This window comes from Plectropomus leopardus, chromosome 11 (genome assembly GCF_008729295.1).
Source record: "Plectropomus leopardus isolate mb chromosome 11, YSFRI_Pleo_2.0, whole genome shotgun sequence".
NCBI lineage: Eukaryota > Metazoa > Chordata > Actinopteri > Perciformes > Serranidae > Plectropomus > Plectropomus leopardus.
Genome location: NC_056473.1, coordinates 31,128,687 through 31,149,534, shown reverse-complemented (window position 1 = coordinate 31,149,534; position 20,848 = coordinate 31,128,687). Strand labels below are relative to the sequence as shown.

At 39.3% G+C, this 20,848-nt stretch overlaps 1 protein-coding gene across 2 annotated transcripts in view; it reads left to right on the top strand.

Annotated features, from left to right (window-relative positions):
* gnao1a (guanine nucleotide binding protein (G protein), alpha activating activity polypeptide O, a) overlaps positions 1 to 20,848 on the top strand; it is a 120,436-nt gene that overhangs the window by 79,878 nt on the left and 19,710 nt on the right. For both annotated transcript variants that reach the window (XM_042495737.1, XM_042495736.1), the window contains exons 4-6: positions 3,406 to 3,566; positions 14,707 to 14,835; positions 17,019 to 17,148. In XM_042495737.1, coding sequence (XP_042351671.1) covers positions 3,406 to 3,566; positions 14,707 to 14,835; positions 17,019 to 17,148 — 420 coding nt within the window. The remainder of the gene's footprint in view (positions 1 to 3,405; positions 3,567 to 14,706; positions 14,836 to 17,018; positions 17,149 to 20,848) is intronic.

Sequence of the window (20,848 nt, the reverse complement as noted above, 5' to 3'; positions counted from 1 at the left end):
TTTAAAAAGCCCATTATGACATATCCCATGTTGTTTCAGAGGACTTTACAGCATACGACATCCCTCTGTCCTTAACCCCCCACAGCTGCAAACGAAAAACCCAAAAAAACGTTTCTACAGGGGAAAAAAAAGGTGATAATCTTCAGGACTTGACTGACAGCCGTGATGATACACAGAACAACAGCACTCCCTCTCGTGTGATATGCTCAAATAAAGTAACATTTTATCACTGTAAAGTCACTGAGCTGGAGAAGTCTTTGTTGACACCATTAGCTTTTTGAACTTTTTAATTTGATGAGGGGTTAGCCGAACACCTCGGTGAAATCCCTCAGCAAATGAATCGTAGCGGGCGACTCCCAGGTGTGACAGTGTCAGACTGGGTGAGTTTTAATTCGGTTGCTGCTGGAGGAGCACATCTCATATAACCTGTTATGATCTCTTCCTGATAGCCTGGCGTGCTGTGAATTTCGGGGGTCTGTGGAAACTCAAAGAGATCATGACTTCAGTTATATTAATTTCATCCCGAGTGCTTTGCAATCTAATTATAATAATGCCCGGATAAAATTACAGTAAGAGAATAACAACACTCATCCTGACACGATACTGTTTCATTGGTAGAAATGTAGGACGTTAGAACGGATGACATATTGTTCCAGTGATGGGGTTAGCCAGGTGTACTGTTGCTTAGATTATTTATATATTTGAACTGTGTTTACTCCGTTTTGTATTTCGTGTGGCTTACTCAGCGATTTCTGAGCCCACAGTAATAGAGATATCATGTTTATCAAAGTACCTGTAGGTTGAAAATGTATATAGAAGCATGCTTTCACTCTGTTGGTCCACTAGTTGTATTTTTGACTCTCAGATTTCAAGCCTGCTGGCTCAGGGATTATTGAGCCTCGCTTTCATTTGATCGATTCGCTGGATTCAACATTGTTTTAGACTAAATTCATTTATATTAAAACTTTAAGGTAAAATAATTAAAAGAGTATTTGGATTCTCAAAAGATACTGTTACATTAAATTATTATTATTATTATTATTATTATTATTATTATTATTATTATTATTATTATTATTATTATTATTATTATTATACAAAAGCAGATAGACAAATAAAGTAATATTTACAGACAACAAAAACACAAAGCAAAAGAAATGGCCAAACACATGATGCAAGTCATCATGTGTTTGGCCATTTACAAAAAGGAGTTAGAAGAAGTACAAATTTATTTAATCCCACCCCTTCTCCATAAGTCATTGAATTTTAACTAACAAGCTTCCTTATTAATGTAAACCTATACTCTAATTCATTAACATATATGCATAAACCCACACACCCAAAATCAAATATCTGCAATTTTTAACAGAAAAAAGGAAGATAAACTAGGAAAAAATAGTTTGTCAAATCCCCTCTTCATCCCTGCAACTCGTGAAAATCATGTTATTTTGTAAACATTATTTTAAACTGGTTTATGTTTGGACAGTTGTTTAAAGTTTCTGATGGGATGCAATTAGAGAGAACAGAAGAGCAGAAATTAAAGAATTAAATGCTATCTAGTTTTAGTCTCTGAGATGAAAATCGTAATAGCTTTAAATGCAAAAAGATTTCTTACGGCAGCATGTCGAATAAAAAACTCAGTCCCCTAAAGAAAATTATTTTCATAGATAGATTGCAATCAGTAGATGGTATGGTCAAATCCCTGTTAAGATTTTGCATAATATCTTCCAGTGCAAGGCTGCGTCAAGAATAAATTATAAAATGATAAGGCACAAGGTTACTTTATTGTCATTTTTCTGAAACGTAGTTTAAGGAATGAAAAGTACTGAATTTATATATATATATATATATATATATATATATATATATATATATAGATAGATAGATAGATAGATAGATATAGATAGATAGATAGATCGATAGATAGATTAGATATTTACACACACATACATGTACATCAACATATATATATTTAACCTATCTCTCTCTCTCTTTATTTATGTGTGTGTGTGTGTGTGTGTATGTGTATATATATAAATATATATATATGTATATGTATGTATGTATATATAAATACACACACACACACACACACATATATGTCTCCTCTGTAGTGGAATTAACATCATATTATGAATACTCTTATCATGATGGATCACCAGCAGATGGAGACATTAAATTCATTACTTTTCAATAGATGTAATATTCATTAATTGTGCAAAATAGGAAAAAAAAAACAAAAACATGCTGACACGATAACGTGCCAATATTATCATGCATCCCACGGGTGTGCCCCTGAAGGAACCTGATCCAGATCACCGCTGCATGACAGCAGTCTCCTCTTTGGTAGTCTGCAGCTAAAAAAAAAGACCCCTGTCCAAGTCCAGCTAGCGTGGTTTTTAGAGCATCTTCTTAGAGGTCTGCCCAAATTGCAATCCAATGACAATAAAACACTTTTTGTACTCAACTACTCCATAAAATTGAGTAGCTTTCTGGTGCGTTTCTGTACTGGCTCAGGGATGTAATGACACATGGATTTTAAATGATGCCTTTTGTGAAGGCTTTTCACTGTGAGGATAAATGGACCACTGGGAGCTGGAGATGCTCTCATTCTTCTTCTCTCTCTCTCTCTCTCCCCTAATCTTGTCCTCTTCTTCTGTCATCTCCTGTAATGGCTTTCTGTTATTGTTGTTACCTCAGACGTCCTTTTCTCTCCTTTTCATCTTCCGTCCATGTTGACCTTTTCTGCTCATTGTTCTTTTCAGTAATATTTCTACATTTTTTATAACGTACACACAATGCCAGGTGTTTATCATAATGTAGAGCAATGGGTCCCAACTGGTGGCTCGTGTCCAAAAGTGGGTCACGGGTCCATTCTGAATGGACCACAAGTGACTCGGGAACATGTCAAGTTTGTGAAAAACTTTATTTTGAAGAGCAGTGAATTTACAGCACAGAGCTTTTATTTTGACTGTTATTTCTTTGTCACAGGAGAGAGCCTGAGTAACTTGAAAAAAAAGTGTGATAAATAGTATCATTTTGGTGATTTTTATTTTGGCGGGCACACGGTGGTTTGAAAGGAATTTTTGCTTAAAATAAATCACCAAAAACTATAGAAGAAAAAAATATCGCCAAAAATTTTTAGAGAAAAAGAGAATCCCCACCACATAAAAAATCACCTGAAATAAGTACAATTGACATAAAATATAAGAAAAAAGTTTAAAACAAAAAAAATAAAAAATTGTTCGGACAGATGGCGCGTCCGTGGTGTTCATGTTTGTTTACAATAATCATACTAATGTCATGGTGAGTTGTGATGTTATTACAGCGCCTCTAAAGTTTTGAGAAGACGCTGCTCCTCCTCAGATCTCTAACCTCCTGCTTTTCCTCTCGTGTTTCCTCCAGGCGGACGCTAAGATGGTGTGTGATGTGGTCAGTCGTATGGAGGACACGGAGCCTTACTCGGCCGAGCTGCTGTCCGCCATGATGCGCCTGTGGTCCGACTCAGGCATCCAGGAGTGTTTCAGCCGCGCCCGCGAGTACCAGCTCAACGACTCAGCGCAGTAGTACGTACACGTGGTCGTTTGTTCAACCACTAATGTTACAGTCTGTTGTTTTTTTTAGAGAAACATTGATTCTGACTGCTGTCTGCCCGGTTTCAACATCCGATAATTTAGCTTTGAAAACCGATAAACTGAGTTCATGCACATTTTTCCATTTGCTGGTTGTGAGTACGTGTGTGAGTCTTTATGGTGAGCGACTGTGTGTATGAATGCGATGGTATTTGTTTAACACCCCAAGAAGTACCATATTACTGACTGCTTTTACACCACCTGTTCAAGGCGAGAATATTGCGCCCCCACGCCGCCTCGCCATTCTGTATATAACATAAGATCGTGTAATGGGGGGACAGAGTTGTCTCTGAGCCAGGATCAAAGGTAGTAAAAGCTCCAAAATGAAGACTGCGTGAAACGTAAAGCTGGAGAGACGTGACCATGGGGTGGGTGTGATAAATGTTGGTGAACTGGGAAAACTTTCAGGAGCTCATTACCCGCCGAACAGAGGACAAAATCAGGCGCCATATAACAGAGAAGGTAAATGATTGTGACTGACATGTTATGCCTTTAGAGATCGCTGCCGACGCGTATGTTATATGTCACACGAGAGGCTGATGCTGCGTTCCAGACGACTCGGAAGTCGAGCAATTCCGACGACCTACAAGAAAAAGTACAATGGATCGCCACGCAAAGTTCCTACTTGTGAACTCGGGGCAAAACCATGTACCCCGACTTCAGTGGTCTGACGTCACACAGCAATGGCAGCATCCTTGGAGGCCGCGGGATATACAGAACATCACAGTACACTGAAGTACTAAAATACATTAGCCTAGCTATTAGCACATAGGCTCCAAGTATAAATATACCATAATATAAAACGTATAACGGCATCTTAAAACGAGAGGGAAATCCAGGCAAAAGAAACACCAACCTTCAGCAGGGCTTCTAAAACGTTTTTGAAGCCCTGCTGAAGGCCGGTGTTTGGTCGAAACGTTGGCTTTTTTAATGATTAAGTCACTGTTAATAACGTTTTCTTTATTGTAGTTCCTCCTTGTTTTTCGCGTTCTCATATGGTTGGAGTGCCCGGATTTCCCTCTCGTTTTATCCTGTTGTTTCCTGTCTTCCATGTGCACCCAAATATTTCGTGACCTACATTTGATTGTGATCCACAAAGCAAACCAGTCATCGCTCTCTTTTTTTTTCGTAGAACAGCATCTGTTACCTTACGCGTAGTTTTTCCTCTGTTTTGCGCATATGTGCAAGGAGGCGGCCCCGCTGACGGTGCAAATTGTCACACACTGGAGCGAAATGATGCCGCCGTTGTTTGGTTGTAAGAATGCGAAGGAGGCCTATAGAAGGGACTTCGCAGCAGCCCTGTAGCGTAATCTCTGTGTGAAAAAAGCTACTGACTCAGCACCGTTTAGCACTTGTGTGTGTGCGCATGGGTGTGTGTGTGCGCGCATGAGTGTGTGTATTCCACCTTCCCAGCTGAGTCGGCAACATCACTCTCTCCTTAATCCACCTACCATAAAAGATTACAAAAAAAACATGCTCTCAACACACACACCACTTTTTATTTATAATCTTCTAAATGCAATCATGCACCGGCTATTACAACATACAGTCAATCACCATCACAGGTGCGAGGCCTGATTTATGCTGAGTGCCTGTGTGTGGGTGGAGAGAGACAGACAGCAGGAGAAACACAGCGAAGGAGAGCGAGGAAGGTGGGGGGAGTCGTTTCCCTGAAGTGCGTGTTTGTGCGTGTAGCTCCTGTTTAATTGTGCTCCATACCTGCAGTTAAATTATGCAGTGACATGAAGAGAAATTGAAGTGTGGTGACAAATAGAGTCATATATCTCTGTTGCTATGTGCAGTACATTTACTTTATGTACACTAGTGGAGGATGAAGTATTAGTAATAATACCACACCGTAAAAATAGTGTACAAGTAAAAGTCCTGCATTGCAAAGTACGCTCAAGTAAAAGTGTTTAAGTTTATTAATACCCAAATTTACCTTACCCTGTAAAAACTGGATAGACATCGATTTTCTTATGCTGCATTTAGACGCCTTTTATAGAAATATCCCGCAAACTGCAGGAAATTTGCAGATTTAGAAATGTGTCTTTGAAAAGCTGGGGAAATTTATAAAATTATGTTAAATTATTTAAAATATAGAATTACGATAATTATAAAATTCTCTGGACATTTTACCTCAGCTTTTTTTCCTTCTATCTTTCTAACCGGAATAATTTCTTGCAATTTGCAGAACATTTCTTGCCAAGTTGCCCTTTGCCTTTTTCCTTTACCACCATGTTTTTTAAACAAATAAAACCAGAGTTTAAAGGTTTAAATAACTGAAGGTATCTGAATGCAGCACAAAAAAGTGATGTCGATTCTCGTTTCAAAGGGTTAAAATAAGTATCCAGAAGCAGTAAGAGAAACAGGCTTAGATAAAGAAAACACATAGAAATGACTGAATGATACAGGCCGCAAGACAAATGAGATTGTAAAGGCGAGATGGGGCGTTGGTTCAGTGGATAGAGCGGGCGCCTCATGTACAGAGGCTGAGTCCTCGCTGCAGCGGTTGCAGGTTCGACTCCGACCTCGGCTCTTTGCTGCATGTCGTCCCCCCTCTCTCTCTCCCCCTTTCACGCGTACACTCTATCCTATCAAATAAAGGCCAAAAAAGCCCCAAAAATATCTTCAAAGAGGAAAGTCGAGGTAAACAGAGAGTCAGAGAGAGCAAGAAAGGATGGAGAGAAAAAGAGAGAGAGTTGCAGCTTTTAGTTATTTCTCATCATGGCAGACATCTTGGAAATGCAAACATATTACTGTCAACATTTACATGTGGTCAATTAAGTCAAACAACATCCACTTTATTCGTGTGTGTGCGTGTGTGTGTGTGCGTGCGTGCGTGCGTGCGTGCATGCGTGCGTGCGTGTGTGTGTGTGCTCGTTTGTGTGCTTGTGTTAAATGTCAGATTAAAGATTGATGCACATTTCCTATTATGTTGTGGCCTGTGGTGCAGAACAGGCCGACCAGCCAATAGGACAGATATCACATGATCAGACCATACTCTGTGTGTGTGTGTGTGTGTGTGTGTGTGTGTGTGTGTGTGTGTGTGTGTGTGTGGGGACGCACCTCTTCCTTAAAAATGAAAGTGGATAATGTTTCTTCAAAGTTGAGACATTTTGTCAGTTGTTGCTCTGACGCAGATTTTGGGTTGTCAGGTGTTCCTGTTGTGATGTGTGTAGGACGTGTGTGCTGGTGGTTGTGCGGGTGTGGGTGTAATCACCACACCCGCAAGCCAGCTCTCTCTCTCTCTCTGTATCTCTCTCCCTCTCTCTCTCTCTCTGTCTCTCTCTCTCTCTCTCTCTCTCTCTGTATCTCTCTCTCTCTCTCCCTCTCTCTCTCTCTGTATCTCTCTATCTGTGCAAGTTCTGCATGTTCTGACCTATTTACCACAATACACATACACTCTGTTCATGATTTACATCCCCTGCCTTTGTAACACAGCGGTATGCATGTACCCGCTTTGTCTCAGTCACACACTCATGTACACGCAGGAATTACATTATAGGGAAATTTCTGTATTTTTCAACCTGGGCCCTGTTTTCCATGTTTTTGTGTCTAAGTGACTAATGGAGACAACAATGTTTGAGTATAAAGAGAAACTGCTGCAGCCACAGCAGCACAGTGGGATGCAGTGTAAATCCCTGCAGGTACTGTGCACCGTCAGAAAGTGCTTGTTTTGCCACTGAGAGGTTCACATTGTTAATTTTTAGGGTCTGATAACATTATGGAAAGAACCCTACAGGGGGCTGGCTGGGCAATAGCCGTTTACGGAGGCGTTATGTTTTTGGGTTGTCCGTCCCAGTCTCCTGAATGCGATACCTCAAGTACGCCTTTAGGGAATTTCATCAAATTTTACACAAATGTCCACTTGGACTGAGGATGAACTAATTAGGTCTTTGTGGTCACGCGTCAAAGGTCAAGGTTACTGGGAACTCATCTGTCTCATTCTTGTAAAAGAGATATCTCAATAACACCTTGAGGAAATTTCTCAAAATTTGGCACAAACATGCACTTGGACTCAACAAGTCCAAGTCAAGGCAGTTAGCACAGTAACAACACAATCCAATGTTGAAAGAACAAAGCATATTCAACATTTCTGCTAAAGAGCTCAATGGCTAAAGAAAAACAATCTAACCCTATTTAAAAAGGTTGTTTAAATCTAAGTCCCTTTTGACTTGAGCACTTTGTTTACATTCCTGCCCGTCAGAGTGATTTTATTCACGGACAGGTCCTGCCATAAGCTGACGAGGGCCAAGAGTGCAGGGCGCATTGCAGCGACAAGGGCGACAGACGTCCACCGACGGCTCAACATAGACTGACAGCGGGCCATCGGCTTGGTGTGTCAGGGCCTTTAGATGACAGATGAAGTAGTTAAATTGAAACTGGACCGAAGCTCGGTTTGGGTGCTTTGGATTATTGCACTAAAAGACTGCAGTATGAAATAGATCAAGTGCATAGTGCTCACTAATAGCAGGCACTCTGAGTACACTTGTTTAGAACTAATTGAAGTTAAATGTCAGACAACGTGGCTTCATTCTCCATTCTCTACTACAAATATTGATTCTGCATCTTGCACTGCATTTGATTATTTACCATCATTGACCTCCTTACTGGGTCATAATGCAGCCATATTGATTTGAATAGATAAACATAGTGCATTCTGGTGCTAGTGGCTGTTTTTTTCCATCGCTAGAAAGTTGTTCACGTAAGAGCAGTTTTCAACTGGTCCAGCCACTGGGTCGAGATTTCTCCTTAGTCATTAGTTCAAAGGCCACGCATAAGAGAAATGACCACATGTTCAATTTGATTTGATAAAATGTAAATAATACATGGGCTTAAAATAAAGTAAAATATATTGAAAGGATAAAGTGAAACTGTTTAAAACCAGGGGCGTTTCTAGGATTTGATGACATCGGGGGCTTAGGCCAGACGTTTGTAAGGAAAAAAAACATAAAAAGAATTGTTTTAAGAAAACATGCCTGCAGGTTTGGATGGCAGTTCATTTTATTTTCTTTGTTTTTAATTCTGGCAATTTTTCTTTTCTTTTAAAATTTTGGGCATTTTTTTCCTTACATTTTTTCATTTTATTTATTTATTTATTTATTTTAAACTTTTTGCAATTCTTTTTTTCTTTCTTTATTATATTTTATTTTATGTTTTATGTTATTTGTTTTTGCTTTACAACCGTTTGGCAGTATATTTTTTTTCTCCATTTTCTTTTTTCTTCTATAATTTTAGTTTTTATTTTTAAACAAAACATGCTTTCTAAACCTGTATGCCTGCCAGTATAGAGTCGCCAAAATGACACCATTTATCACAGCCAGGAATAATAAAACCAGAAATTACAGTTGTATTTTCAGATTTCTGAAGGTCCTTGAACACATCATGTGGGATAAATGCTCCATGCCTTTTCTGAGTCAGTCCAGTCGAGGGAGGATGAAAGAAAAACACATCTGTAGCTCTGACAAACCAACAAAAAACTACAACAAAAAAACCAGACCCTCCCCCTCTTATAAACAGTTCCTTGGGCCCAACCACATTTCAAAATAAAAGCTTTGTGTCACCAGTTGGGAACCCCTGCTTTAGAGGTTAGCATGCTTCTCTCTTTATGAAAGGCTCAAATACAAAATCGTCCCTTAAATGTTTACACGATCTCTGTGAAATTCCCCCGTTTGTCATCTCCTCTCGGGTAAATGATAAGAAGGCTTCTCTCTGCATTGATTCAGAGCTCTTGTTATGTTTTGGCCAGGATGTTTCATGTTGCATCATGTCGCGTCTTCTGTAGAAGTGACGAGTGCTGGCTGTAAATATGTGTCTTAACAGGTTACTTAGCAACAGCTATGAAGCCAGGCAGTGGAGGTGACCTCCTTTAGCACTGATACTATAAAAAAACACACATGCCACATATGCCACATGTATAAGGTATATTGCAAAGTGTACAATTGCTGCTTTAAATCTTTAACAGTTAAAATCACATTTTGTCTGCCTATACCTCTGCTGATACATTGTGCTTTAAACAGGCCCTTATTTATGTGCTTAATAGCACGGTATTATAATGAGTTTGATTCCTGTAGTGAACCACATGCTGGTTTAAGTGGTGAATGTTATGTCATTGCACTTTAATACAGTAAGAAATCAATATGACTCTGTGCTTTAACTTGGCACCCGCTCGCCTGCATACTTGCCCACTTTTCTGCGTCCCTCTCACTCTGAGTCGGCCCTTAAGATGTTCCTGCCTCACCTCGGTTTCCAATCGACAGATTCAGAGTCCCCCCACCCTCCAATTACTGTTAGTAGGTAGGACAAGCTTGACAAAAAGAAACATGGCAACAGCGGTTTTGTTTAGCCTGGTGCTGCATATGTGCTCGGTGTCAGCTTGAAGAGCCAACAGGACGGACAACAGTATGCAGTTTTTTAGGACATTTCCAGGATGTTGACACATTTTAGAATTTTAAGCATATTTGGGTATTTGAACATTTCTGAGATTTCAGGATGCTCTAAGATTTAAGGACATTTCCAGTATTTCCAGACGTTTTTAGAATTTTAAGATGTTTCCAGTATTTTAGGACATTTGTATGACATTTCAAGGATTTTAAGACACATCGTGGATTGTAGGACATCCTAGGATTTTAGGACATTTCTTGGATTCTAGAACATTTCTAGATTTTTAGGATGTTTCCAGTATTTTAGGATATTTTAGGATTGTAGAATGTTTAAAGGATTTTAGGACATCTCTAGGATTTCAGGATTTTTCTTGGATTTTAAGACATTTGAGGCTTAACTTGGACCCTGTAGGAGGAAGTGTGGGACCCCCTACTGGCACTCTTTTTGATAAACAAGCTCTTTTATGCTGTTTTATGCAGTCTGACACCTTATGTATACTGAAAGTACAAAAACAATTCCCAGTGTGAATCAGTTTTTTGTTTTTATTGGGAATTGGTTGGAGGGGCCACCTGGCACCCTATTAGGTGTCAGGTTTGGCCCACAGGCCAAAAGTTGAGTATTACTGATTTAGAGTTACCACTTAACCTTGACCCAATTATCATCAAATTATCCACCTATTATTTTATCAACACCGGTGCCTTAGTTGTTAATTTGCAGTGACTTTTTACACATTACATATTGAAGCACTGCAGGATGCTGAAAATGAAGATTCTGTGATCGAGAGACGGGCGGAGGTTGACAGAGTGATGCTGCATGTCAGACAAGTCGGGATTAACTCTTTAGTTTTCGATTCTGGAAACACACACATGAATGTACTCATCTTTGCCATTATCACCTCACAGACGACATTCTCTACGGTTATCACTCTTTTGTGCCTCACACTCTTTCAGCGGTCCTGTATAATACTGTCAGCAGGGAAATGAGAGAGGCACACACTTGTGTGTGGTGTTAATCGACTTAGTGCACCATGAAGAGTATTATCAGGAGGAGTGTCGGGGCTAATGCAGTGGTGGTCTACATACTGTATGCACTGTGGAAGCATACAAAAGACATTAGCCTGCAGAGGCGTGATTTAATGTGATTTACATCGCTGTGTGCTCCAGGGGACAGCAGTTCTGTACATGAAACAATGTTCGCATTAATGTGAGTTCATGTCAGAAACATTTTTCTAAAAAGTGACTGCAGGGTGGAGACAGCAGCCACGAGCTGACAGCTTCCATTCAGACAGGGTTGGACCTCCCATGGTGGTAAAAGGTCACAGAGGTCACATCCATGATCCCTTATAATAATGTCAACTTTAACTGACCTTTCTTACTCAAAAGTCAAATATCCAGTATACTTTTGCTTTTAATCATTTCTTCACAGCTAGTTCAGTCTGACAAGAAAGTCAAAAGACATTATGAACCTCAACAACACACGTACATTTACGACATCCAAACAAATGACCAAAAATAAACGTTATTTTTAGAAAATAATAATAATATGATGATTGATTTCCATGTGTTCCACTCAAGAAGGTTTTTTTTTCAACATTTCTTTTTTTTAACTTGACCAAAAAAGTCCTGTTTTATGTTACAGTAAACATTTGGCCAAAATTCTCCCTAACTCTAAGTAACTAATGTTGCTTTCTTTAATTTTGATCACATTTATTATTTTGAGTGGAATTTATAACAAGTCTTAAAAAGTCTTAAATCTAACCTGCAGTAAGAACAGTAGGCGGGTTTCTATTACAGATCTGTTCAAAATTTAAGTAAAGTAGTATCATGTGATCTATAAAAGCAAAAAAAAAAAAAAAGTGTTTCCATTGCAGTTTTGCAAAATATGGCTGTTTCCAATCACCTGAATACCACCTCATGCGAGCATAAAAAATGTTTTGGAATAAATGGGAATTTTTCCGAAATTGACACATTTCCATTAGATATATTGTGTACCCACATAAAGATTAGAATGGATTTTATTGAACAGCCATCCCTACGGGAGTTTTTTTGTGGAGGTGGTTGTTTTATTTTATTTTATTTTCAAAATTGCAAAATGCTTTTACAAAAAGTCACTATACTTTTCCAGTAATACGGTTTGAGTATGTACGAGCTGGTCTGCTGATGGTCTGCTGTAGTGTAGCGCACAGATCTGTTGTGCACCTAATGCATGTTTTATAAATTTCCCATTTAAAAAAAAGGGGGGGGGTCACTTTGCCTCATTGTGGCCTGTAAAAAAAGAAACCGCCTTTTTCCTCTCACACTCTCTTTGTCTCTCCCTGTCTACTTCCTCTCCACACCCTGAGCTCTAACCCATATTCCTTTCTGTTTAATCAATACTTCTTATCACTGAAGGAGTGTGAGTGTGCGGTGTGTGTCTGTACTTGTGTGTGTGTGTGTTTGTGGTGTGTGTGTGTGTGTGTGAAGTATCCACTTCTTGGTATCCATCAGCCCAATATCTCCTCTCCTCTCTAGCTTTCATATCTTTCTCTTGGAAGTAACTCAGCACCCATTTAAAAGCTCAGAAACAACACTCTCGCCCGTCTATAAATAAAAGCTTTACATCCATTACACTAAATGGATGCATGATGTGGGCACATTTTCTGCTGGTGTCTCCTGCTCTTCTGACTGTCGATCAGCACGTATCTGCTGGCTTGGAATACCTGCGCTCGTCGCTATGTGGATACATTTCGAGAGACCTCACTCTGCGCTGTTTTAGTGGAGAGACCGTCTTTCAGAAGGGAATATGTGATGCATTATGCCCTTGAAGGTGGACATCACACAGCGGGAGTTTAGCACAGGCAAAGAACAGACACCTGCCAGCCATCAGAATAAAAGATTCTCAACGGTCATGCTGTAAAAGTCAGTAAGATTTGAAATCACGACTTCCCTTCCTCCTTTATTCCTGCTGGTTGTAGGATGGATTAATACAGTATCTCTCTGCCAGGCAGCTGCCCTCTGAGGGCTGTGAGATGAATCTGTGACCTGTATTGTTGAGGAGTATTTGATTTATACTTCCACATTAAAAAATAAAGGTGCACTTCCAGGGATATTCCATTACATAACTGAACGTGTTTTATCTGCCAACTAGGCCTGATGGCATTTATTCATTTAAAGAGTGGGCAGTTGGAGATTTGTTCATTTGTGGTCATTTTAGTAATAACAGAGATTTATTTGACAGAGTAGTGGTCTTATTGACTTCCCTCATACAATTTGTTCTTTTAGGGAGGATGAATTTTTTATAGCCCATTATCACACATCACAGTTTGCATCACATGGTTTTCCGGCTCCTCCGTGTTTATTTATGTTGGTGCTGTGTATTGTGTAGACGCGCTCTCAATTATATTGAAAAGGCCTTAAAAACATTACATTTTAGACACAGTGTTTTGTAGCATCCAGTAGAGCTGTGCAGTTAATCAAATTTTGATTTCAATTTCGGCTCCCAGCAATTACAAAAACAATGTAATCAAGAAAAAACAATTATTTTTCTGCATTTTCGCCCCTCCTTCCCCTCAGCCTCAGCTCACTTGCAGCAGATACTTCCAGCTAGGCGAGTTGTATCAGTGCGAGGAAAGGCATCCGGCGTGGAGCAAAAAAGAATAAAATAGAAATAAAAGATTTGCTTCATGGTGGTGTCTGCAGCACATGGCAACATATCAGATCTTTTTAATCATCTTAAGTTTAAACACAAAACAGCCTATGACCAAATAATAAAAAGAAATAAATTTAAAAAGGAGAAAAAGAAAACCCCATTGACATCCGAATTATCAGTAAAGGACACGTTATAGAAATCAACTCAGTAGGAATTAAATGAAGGAATTAAAATAAGCTTGATGGGAAAATTATTAAGGGAAACCAAAGTTCAACTGTTGATAGAAGTTTTTTTATGTTTAATAAATGCAACATGTTTGCAAAGTCAATGAGTAATCATAGTAAATTATTTTGATTTCAATATTGACCAAAATAATCGTGATAATCGAGCAGCCCTAGCAATCAGTGATGAGCTCCTTGGCGTGTAACACTTTCTTCGCTGTAGATAATAAGTTATTTAGCATTTGCAAATTATGGATGCAGATAATTTTGTTAATCCACTCTGTTCCACCTTTGGTCATTGATTGATTGATTTTTTCTTTCGAACATGTAAAAAAGAAAATAAAGAAATATTGCACAAAAACAGACCAACAAAAAGCAAAGCAATAATTTCAAACAATGAAAAACATAAAGCAAAAGAAATGTCTAAATGCAAAATGAATCACTTCACATATTCGAAAAGGAGTGAGAAGAAGTGTAGAAACTTATTCAGTCCCACCTCTTCCCTATAAGTCATTGAATTTTAATTAACTAGCTTTTTTATCCATTTAAACCTAGACAATAAGTAACTAAATACTTAAATACACCCACAAACTAAAATTAAATTTCTACATGTTTTCAACATTGTTTACATGTGTTTTTAGTGTAGAAAAAAAAGAGGGTGAATTCTCCAAACTTTTTAAATGCAGAGTATCTCTGTCCCTTCAGCCTCACGTAGCTCACCAGCTCAGCTTGTAGAAAAATCCGAAATTGAACAGGCCCACAGCGGCTCATTAGGGTCACTAAACGAGAAGTAGATTGCTGCTGATTTACAATCTGTGTCTTTCTTTGTGTGTGTGCAGCTACCTAGACAGCCTAGATCGGATTGGTGCGGCAGACTACCAGCCCACAGAGCAGGACATCCTGAGGACCCGAGTGAAAACCACAGGCATCGTCGAGACGCACTTTACCTTCAAAAACCTCCACTTCAGGTCAGTATTCACTCGTGACAGTGACATTTCTTTTCCTGGCTGATACTCCCGTCTCTGTCTGCTCCTCTTATCCATGCGTACAGCAGGAACTCCAGTCTGTAATTACCACGATGAAATGCTTTAAACAAGTGTCTATATTTATGAATGTCTGTCATTTTAATGAGATCTTATTCAATTAGAATAAGGAGCTGTGGGAACGTGGAAGAGAGGAGGGGCGTGTTGGGATGGTAGGAGCAGAGGGAAGAGAAAAGAGGGGAGGAGGCTTTCTCTGACCTCTGAGTTAATCACCATGTTTCTGCCCCTCTTGTGTACAATTGTATGCACAAACACACACACACACGCACACACCCTTGCACATAAAAGTATTGATAGCCAAACAGAGCGGAGAGGTTAATAAACTGTAGACACCAATTATTTTTCTGGATGGATGCACCATCACACTTCAGCTGATGTTTGTTTCACTTTCTGTCTCAAACTTTCTCATACACACACACGCGCTCACACACACACACACACACACTGTAATTATTGTGTGTCAGGGTTTCCATTGTCATGGAAAACCTAGAAAAGTCATGGAATTCCGCAATCACGTTTTCCAGGCATGGAAAAGTCATGGAACTCTTTAAAAATCACTGAAAGTTTTGGAAAAATCATGAAAATGTGTAGTGTGTACTAAATAAAATATCATTAATGTAAAATAGCAGTGAATTTATTTTCCGTTGCTGATGACATAACCTAGCTCCAATATGTGTCGTCGTGTTGGTGATTTTTCTTCTTTTTTTTTTTTTTTTTTTTTTAAAGAATACTGATATGGAAGGCATGTTTTCTATAAAATTGCCAAAATATCACCACCATAGCCAGAAACTGTAAAAACCTAAATTAGTGTTGGACTTCCAAATTTCCAATGGTCTTTAAAAACATAATGTGGGACACTGAAATTATGTTTGAATAGAGTTTAAATCTTACAGTAAGGCAAGGAAAAAAATCTGAACTTTTGTCCGTGAAAATGTGTGGGAACGTGCGTGTGTGCTCACATACATGGACACACACTCAGCTCAGACACGTAGAGAAATGTCGGTTTGCTGAATGATGCTTTCTACTGTTACTCTTGCAGATGAGTAGGCGGCGTGCTGGGCGTGTTTTGTTGAGAAGTCTAAATATTGTCAGCTCAATTGCTATTACTGGCAGTCAGGCAGTGTGTGGGAGACTGCAGTGTTCCTGTACTGGGTGTAACCCATCAACCTACCTACCATTATACCCATCACATGTAGAACCAGGCTCACTTCACTGCGGATTCATTCCTCTGTGGTGTGGTTTTTCTAGTGTACTCTAAACCACAAAAATACAACTTGCACATGAAAAACGTGGTCATTCCAGGCTTCTGAAGACATGAGGTGGATGGAAAAAGGTTCCTCTGGTCTTACTTATACAGTTTATGAACTGTTTCTTCCTTTGTAGCGTACTTGTTTTGTGGCCTGACAGTTTTAGCTCTACCATATTTCTCGAAATGTCATAGGTCGTGGTTTATTGTGCACAATCTTGGATCCCATTAGCTATCTGCCTGATTTAGTCTCCGGGGGTAAAGATCACTATCACGGGGGGTTCCAGTGTAGCCAGCGGATATCAGAATAACTGATGTCTGGACCAAGACTTCCTCCTCTGTGCTACAGTCATTCTTTTCACAGTGGCACTCCCAAACATTTCTCATCGACAATTCACCCAAAGGATCAAATCCACAATAAGATGAAAACTGCCAGAATTTATGAGATTGTCATCATCTCTCTTTTTAACACTCCACAGTTTAGAGAGGCTGCCAGAGCTTTTTAAACAGAAAAAGAAAATAAAGTGTGAAAGAGCATGCTCTTGGGCTTGGAAACACTGGGCCAGCTCCGATAACATCAGATTATTGCCAGAAATAAAGCTGTTTATGGACAAGAAAAAGAGAGCCAGAATTGTCACATCTGAAAGTAATGTGCCGCTGTCGGCACAAAGAGCCGACAGAAAAACAGAAACAGGTCCAGTTTATGAATCGGCCCACAAACTTACCACAACTGAGAGTGCTTAAGAAGCTGCCAGGCTTCAGAAGTCACCGCCGTGTGTGTGTGTGTGTGTGTGTGCGTGTGCGTGTGCGTGTGCGTGTGCGTACACATGTGAACACCCACGTCTGTGTCTCTGTCCATCAGGCTGTTCGATGTGGGAGGTCAGCGGTCGGAGAGGAAGAAGTGGATCCACTGTTTTGAGGATGTCACGGCTATCATTTTCTGTGTGGCGCTCAGCGGATACGACCAGGTGCTGCATGAGGACGAGACCACGGTAAGGACGATGTTCACACGTCTTTCCACTCTCTCACTCTCTATCTCCCTCCAGGTCTCACTGATGCGTTTTCTCTGTTATTTTGTGGTCTTACGACCCGTTTATAAATATTTAAACTTTAAGCCTTTACAGGAGACCGTGTTATTTTCTACGGTCAGGATGTGGGACAACAAGGGTCGTAGTCCCTTAATGCATTCTGACACGCGCTATATAACAGCTAGTATAAAGATAGAGTATACGCTTGTCCTATATGTAGACATGATGTTTAAGCTGACATTAAACACACAGCCTGTGTAAAAGCTTGAGACAGGAGGGATAAATGTCTGTGGCGCTCTTTGATGAGCTGCTAAATAAATTAAGGCATGAAAGCCTTAAAATGTTTATATTTACATTTCATATTTTCTAAATGTTTTAGGAATGACTGGCACATGCATCTGCCTGCTTTTACCTGTCATTGTGCATCTATTTAAATATCAGATATTATTTAATAATTAAAAAGGCATCATACCTTCCATTCAATCACAAAACAAAGGCAATTTCTGTGAAATTCCACAGTGTTTCCGGTTGACCTCCGTTTGGTACGCTGTCCTCTTAATCCAAAAGCCAACACAGTGCTGGAATGCAAAAAAAAAAAAAAAAAAAAAAAACAAGGGTAGACTTTATATGTAACTTATTTTTTTCTATGCAAAACATTGTTCCCTGCATTGACAATGCAAACCATGTTGTTCAGTCCAAAGCAAATTACCTGTTTTAAGTAATATATATGTATATAAGGCTGCTTTAAAAACAAATTATGCTGAGTCTTTATTCTGAGATATACACAGGGTATGGAAATAAGGTTTGGGTATATTTTTTCTCTGCCTCAAGTGTACTCCTTCAGAATTTGCCGAAACCGTCTTGGTTAGTACACTGTTCCAAGACTTACTAACTCTGATTTTGTTGTAATAAACCCTTAATTTACCAAATAAGATGTAAAAAATACACTGCATTCCCTGCTAGTTTGCACTGCAGTTGCTGGCCAGCTGTTTATAGTCCTGTAATGTTATCCCCACCACTCATAGTAAATGTGTTTCTCTGCTCAATTGGCTGTTCCACCAATACATACTGACCTGCGGTGGCGCGGTGGCACGGTATTACAGTATACCAGAGTATTAAGAAGTCCTGAAGGTATGTTTTTTAACAAAGTCATAAATATAGTCACTCCTCTTTCTTTCAGACTCATTTTATGTAGTGCACAGCACGTACCAACAGAACTCTATCTCCGATCTCTACTAGCGGAACAGGCAGCTGAGCTGAAAGACACTGTCATACCTAGTGGTGGAGGGAGAAGTTACAGGACTGTAAACCGCCGGCAGCCTGCAGACAGAGACTGTGGGGAATATCTGCCTGGTTTTTTTTTTACATCTAACTTGATGAATTCGCAATTTATTTTGACCAAACCAGAGCTGGTGATTGTTCGAACAGAGGACTTACAAACTAGATTATCAGCAAAAGTAACCAAGATGGTTTGGGTGAGTTTTATTTTGTTTCTGTTGAGTTTGAATAAAATGTGTTTGTGAGTTAATGAGGCGATTAAGCCTCGTCATTCTTCAGTGACCGAAAGAAAGTTGAATGCAAAAGGTGCAGTTTTATTTCTCTGTTAATGAGGGAAGTAGGTGAGAGAATATTACTCTTTCTTGACATTTTGTGGGTTTCTGTCATGTGTTTATTAGTCTGAAAAGCTGAAAGTAAGTGTCATGCTCGCTGTTGGGGTTGGGATGTCAGCAGTGCACACTTATGCCATATACCATGGTATATATTCAGGAAGGTATAGGATACAGTGATACCCCCCGAGCCTCTATTTTGAATAATAAATAAAATTGACACTAAAATATAATATGATATAGGGAATTAGGTGAGCATAAAACATTATTGGTGAAGAAAAACCTTATAGTGGACTTATGTAGACCTGTCTTTTATTTGATTAAATAAGGCTCCAGGGATTTCTAAGCACAGTTACAGTAGAGTAGCTCCATGTTTCCTCAACAACAAAAGGCCCCACCCTGCCGTGTGGCTGCAAAGATGATGCATGTAACCTAAAACAAATATGGTGATTTGAATGCACAGTGCTCGCTGCTATTTATAAAGCCTGAAGTGTATCCTCAGAGAATTCCAGGCTGGGAAACTGTGCTCGGTAGCTGCTCTATTTATGCAGATGTCATCAAGGCTGCCTCTGAGCTGGGCGCACCAGAAGAACATCAGATGCAGAGAGGAAATATCCATCAAGAAACACGCTCACAAACAGCTTCTAGTATGTGTTTTGCACATCTGAGTCTGTTTAATTGGTGCGCAGTGTTTCTTGTTCCTGCAGATATCTGTCCGAATGTAGGTGATGTAAGGTCAGGGTGATGTTCTCAGTGCAGATGTTTTTGTGTCTGCTAGCAGAAAATGTCTCTATGATATACAACATTCATAGCAAACATAATTTCTGCTCCTCAGCATCAAAGAACGATGGTGTATTTCTAAACTCATTATTTCCAGTGAAAAAAAAAACATCGTAAAAGAGACACCAATTCTCCCTCTGATAATACCTCAATAGATCAGACTGTGGTGGTGTGATATTTTTTAATTAAGGGTCTGTTTTACTATGATATTGCAGCCACTGTTATCTTTCCACTCTCACAGCCCACAGCTAAAATACAAATTAGACAATTGCAAGGCAATTTGTGGCAAATGGATGTACCAAAAAAGGAAATTACCTATCATGATGATTACAAACAGAAGTCAAAGGGGATTGCGTTAAATATTCCACATTTATATCTGTTCCAATAACGTAAAAAGCAGCTCTGTCGCATTATTTTTTTCATCTGTGAGATTGTGATGTGGTCAACCTGATGAGTGTTTTTTCGGCGAGTGCCCACACCCTCCGTCAGCTCTGCCACCAGACACAATCACGGCATGTGATCCAGAAAGTAGCAGGCAGTAAAAAAAAAAATTCTACAATCATTCAGGAAAGATAACGCCTCCTTCTCAGTAATGGGAGTGATAAAGTTATACATATATCCCCTTTGGGCAGTTCATTGAAACCCGAGATATGCATTGAATTTAATTAGAATGGCAGCTTTTATTTCCCATAATGTTAATCCTGCCCGAACAGGGATCAAAAGTGGATTCTTCCCTTTACAACTTAAATTCTTGGAATATCAGCCTTTTACATAGGAAGATAATGCATACTCATTTCATACTGTATGATTATTATAATTGATATTCCTCCTTAATTGGCTTTATTTTACATAAAACTGCAGCTTTCATACAAATGTAATAATGTTTTGAGTTCCTAATCGTCATTTGTAGTAAGTAAAGACATGTGACGCTTTTCCTGGGTGGGCTGAAAGAGGTATCTGGATGTTCCCAAAGTCATGTGACTGCTAGCATATACAGAGTGGGCAAAGAAACATAAGCGTTATAGGTGATTACCGTAAAACTTCAATTAATAGCCCAGACTATTATTTGCTGTAATCACTGAACTCCGCAGGCTTATATTTGGGACAGGTGTCTGTATGGGATGGGCTTTTTAATTCCTTTCACATAAAACCGTTGCTCAGCAAGGATGGAAACATAACATCAGCTAACTAACATTATCTCCAGCAAGTAGCCACCAACACGGTTTTATACATCCAAAGAACTTCTATAAAAATGAACTGCATGGTAACCTCTAAGC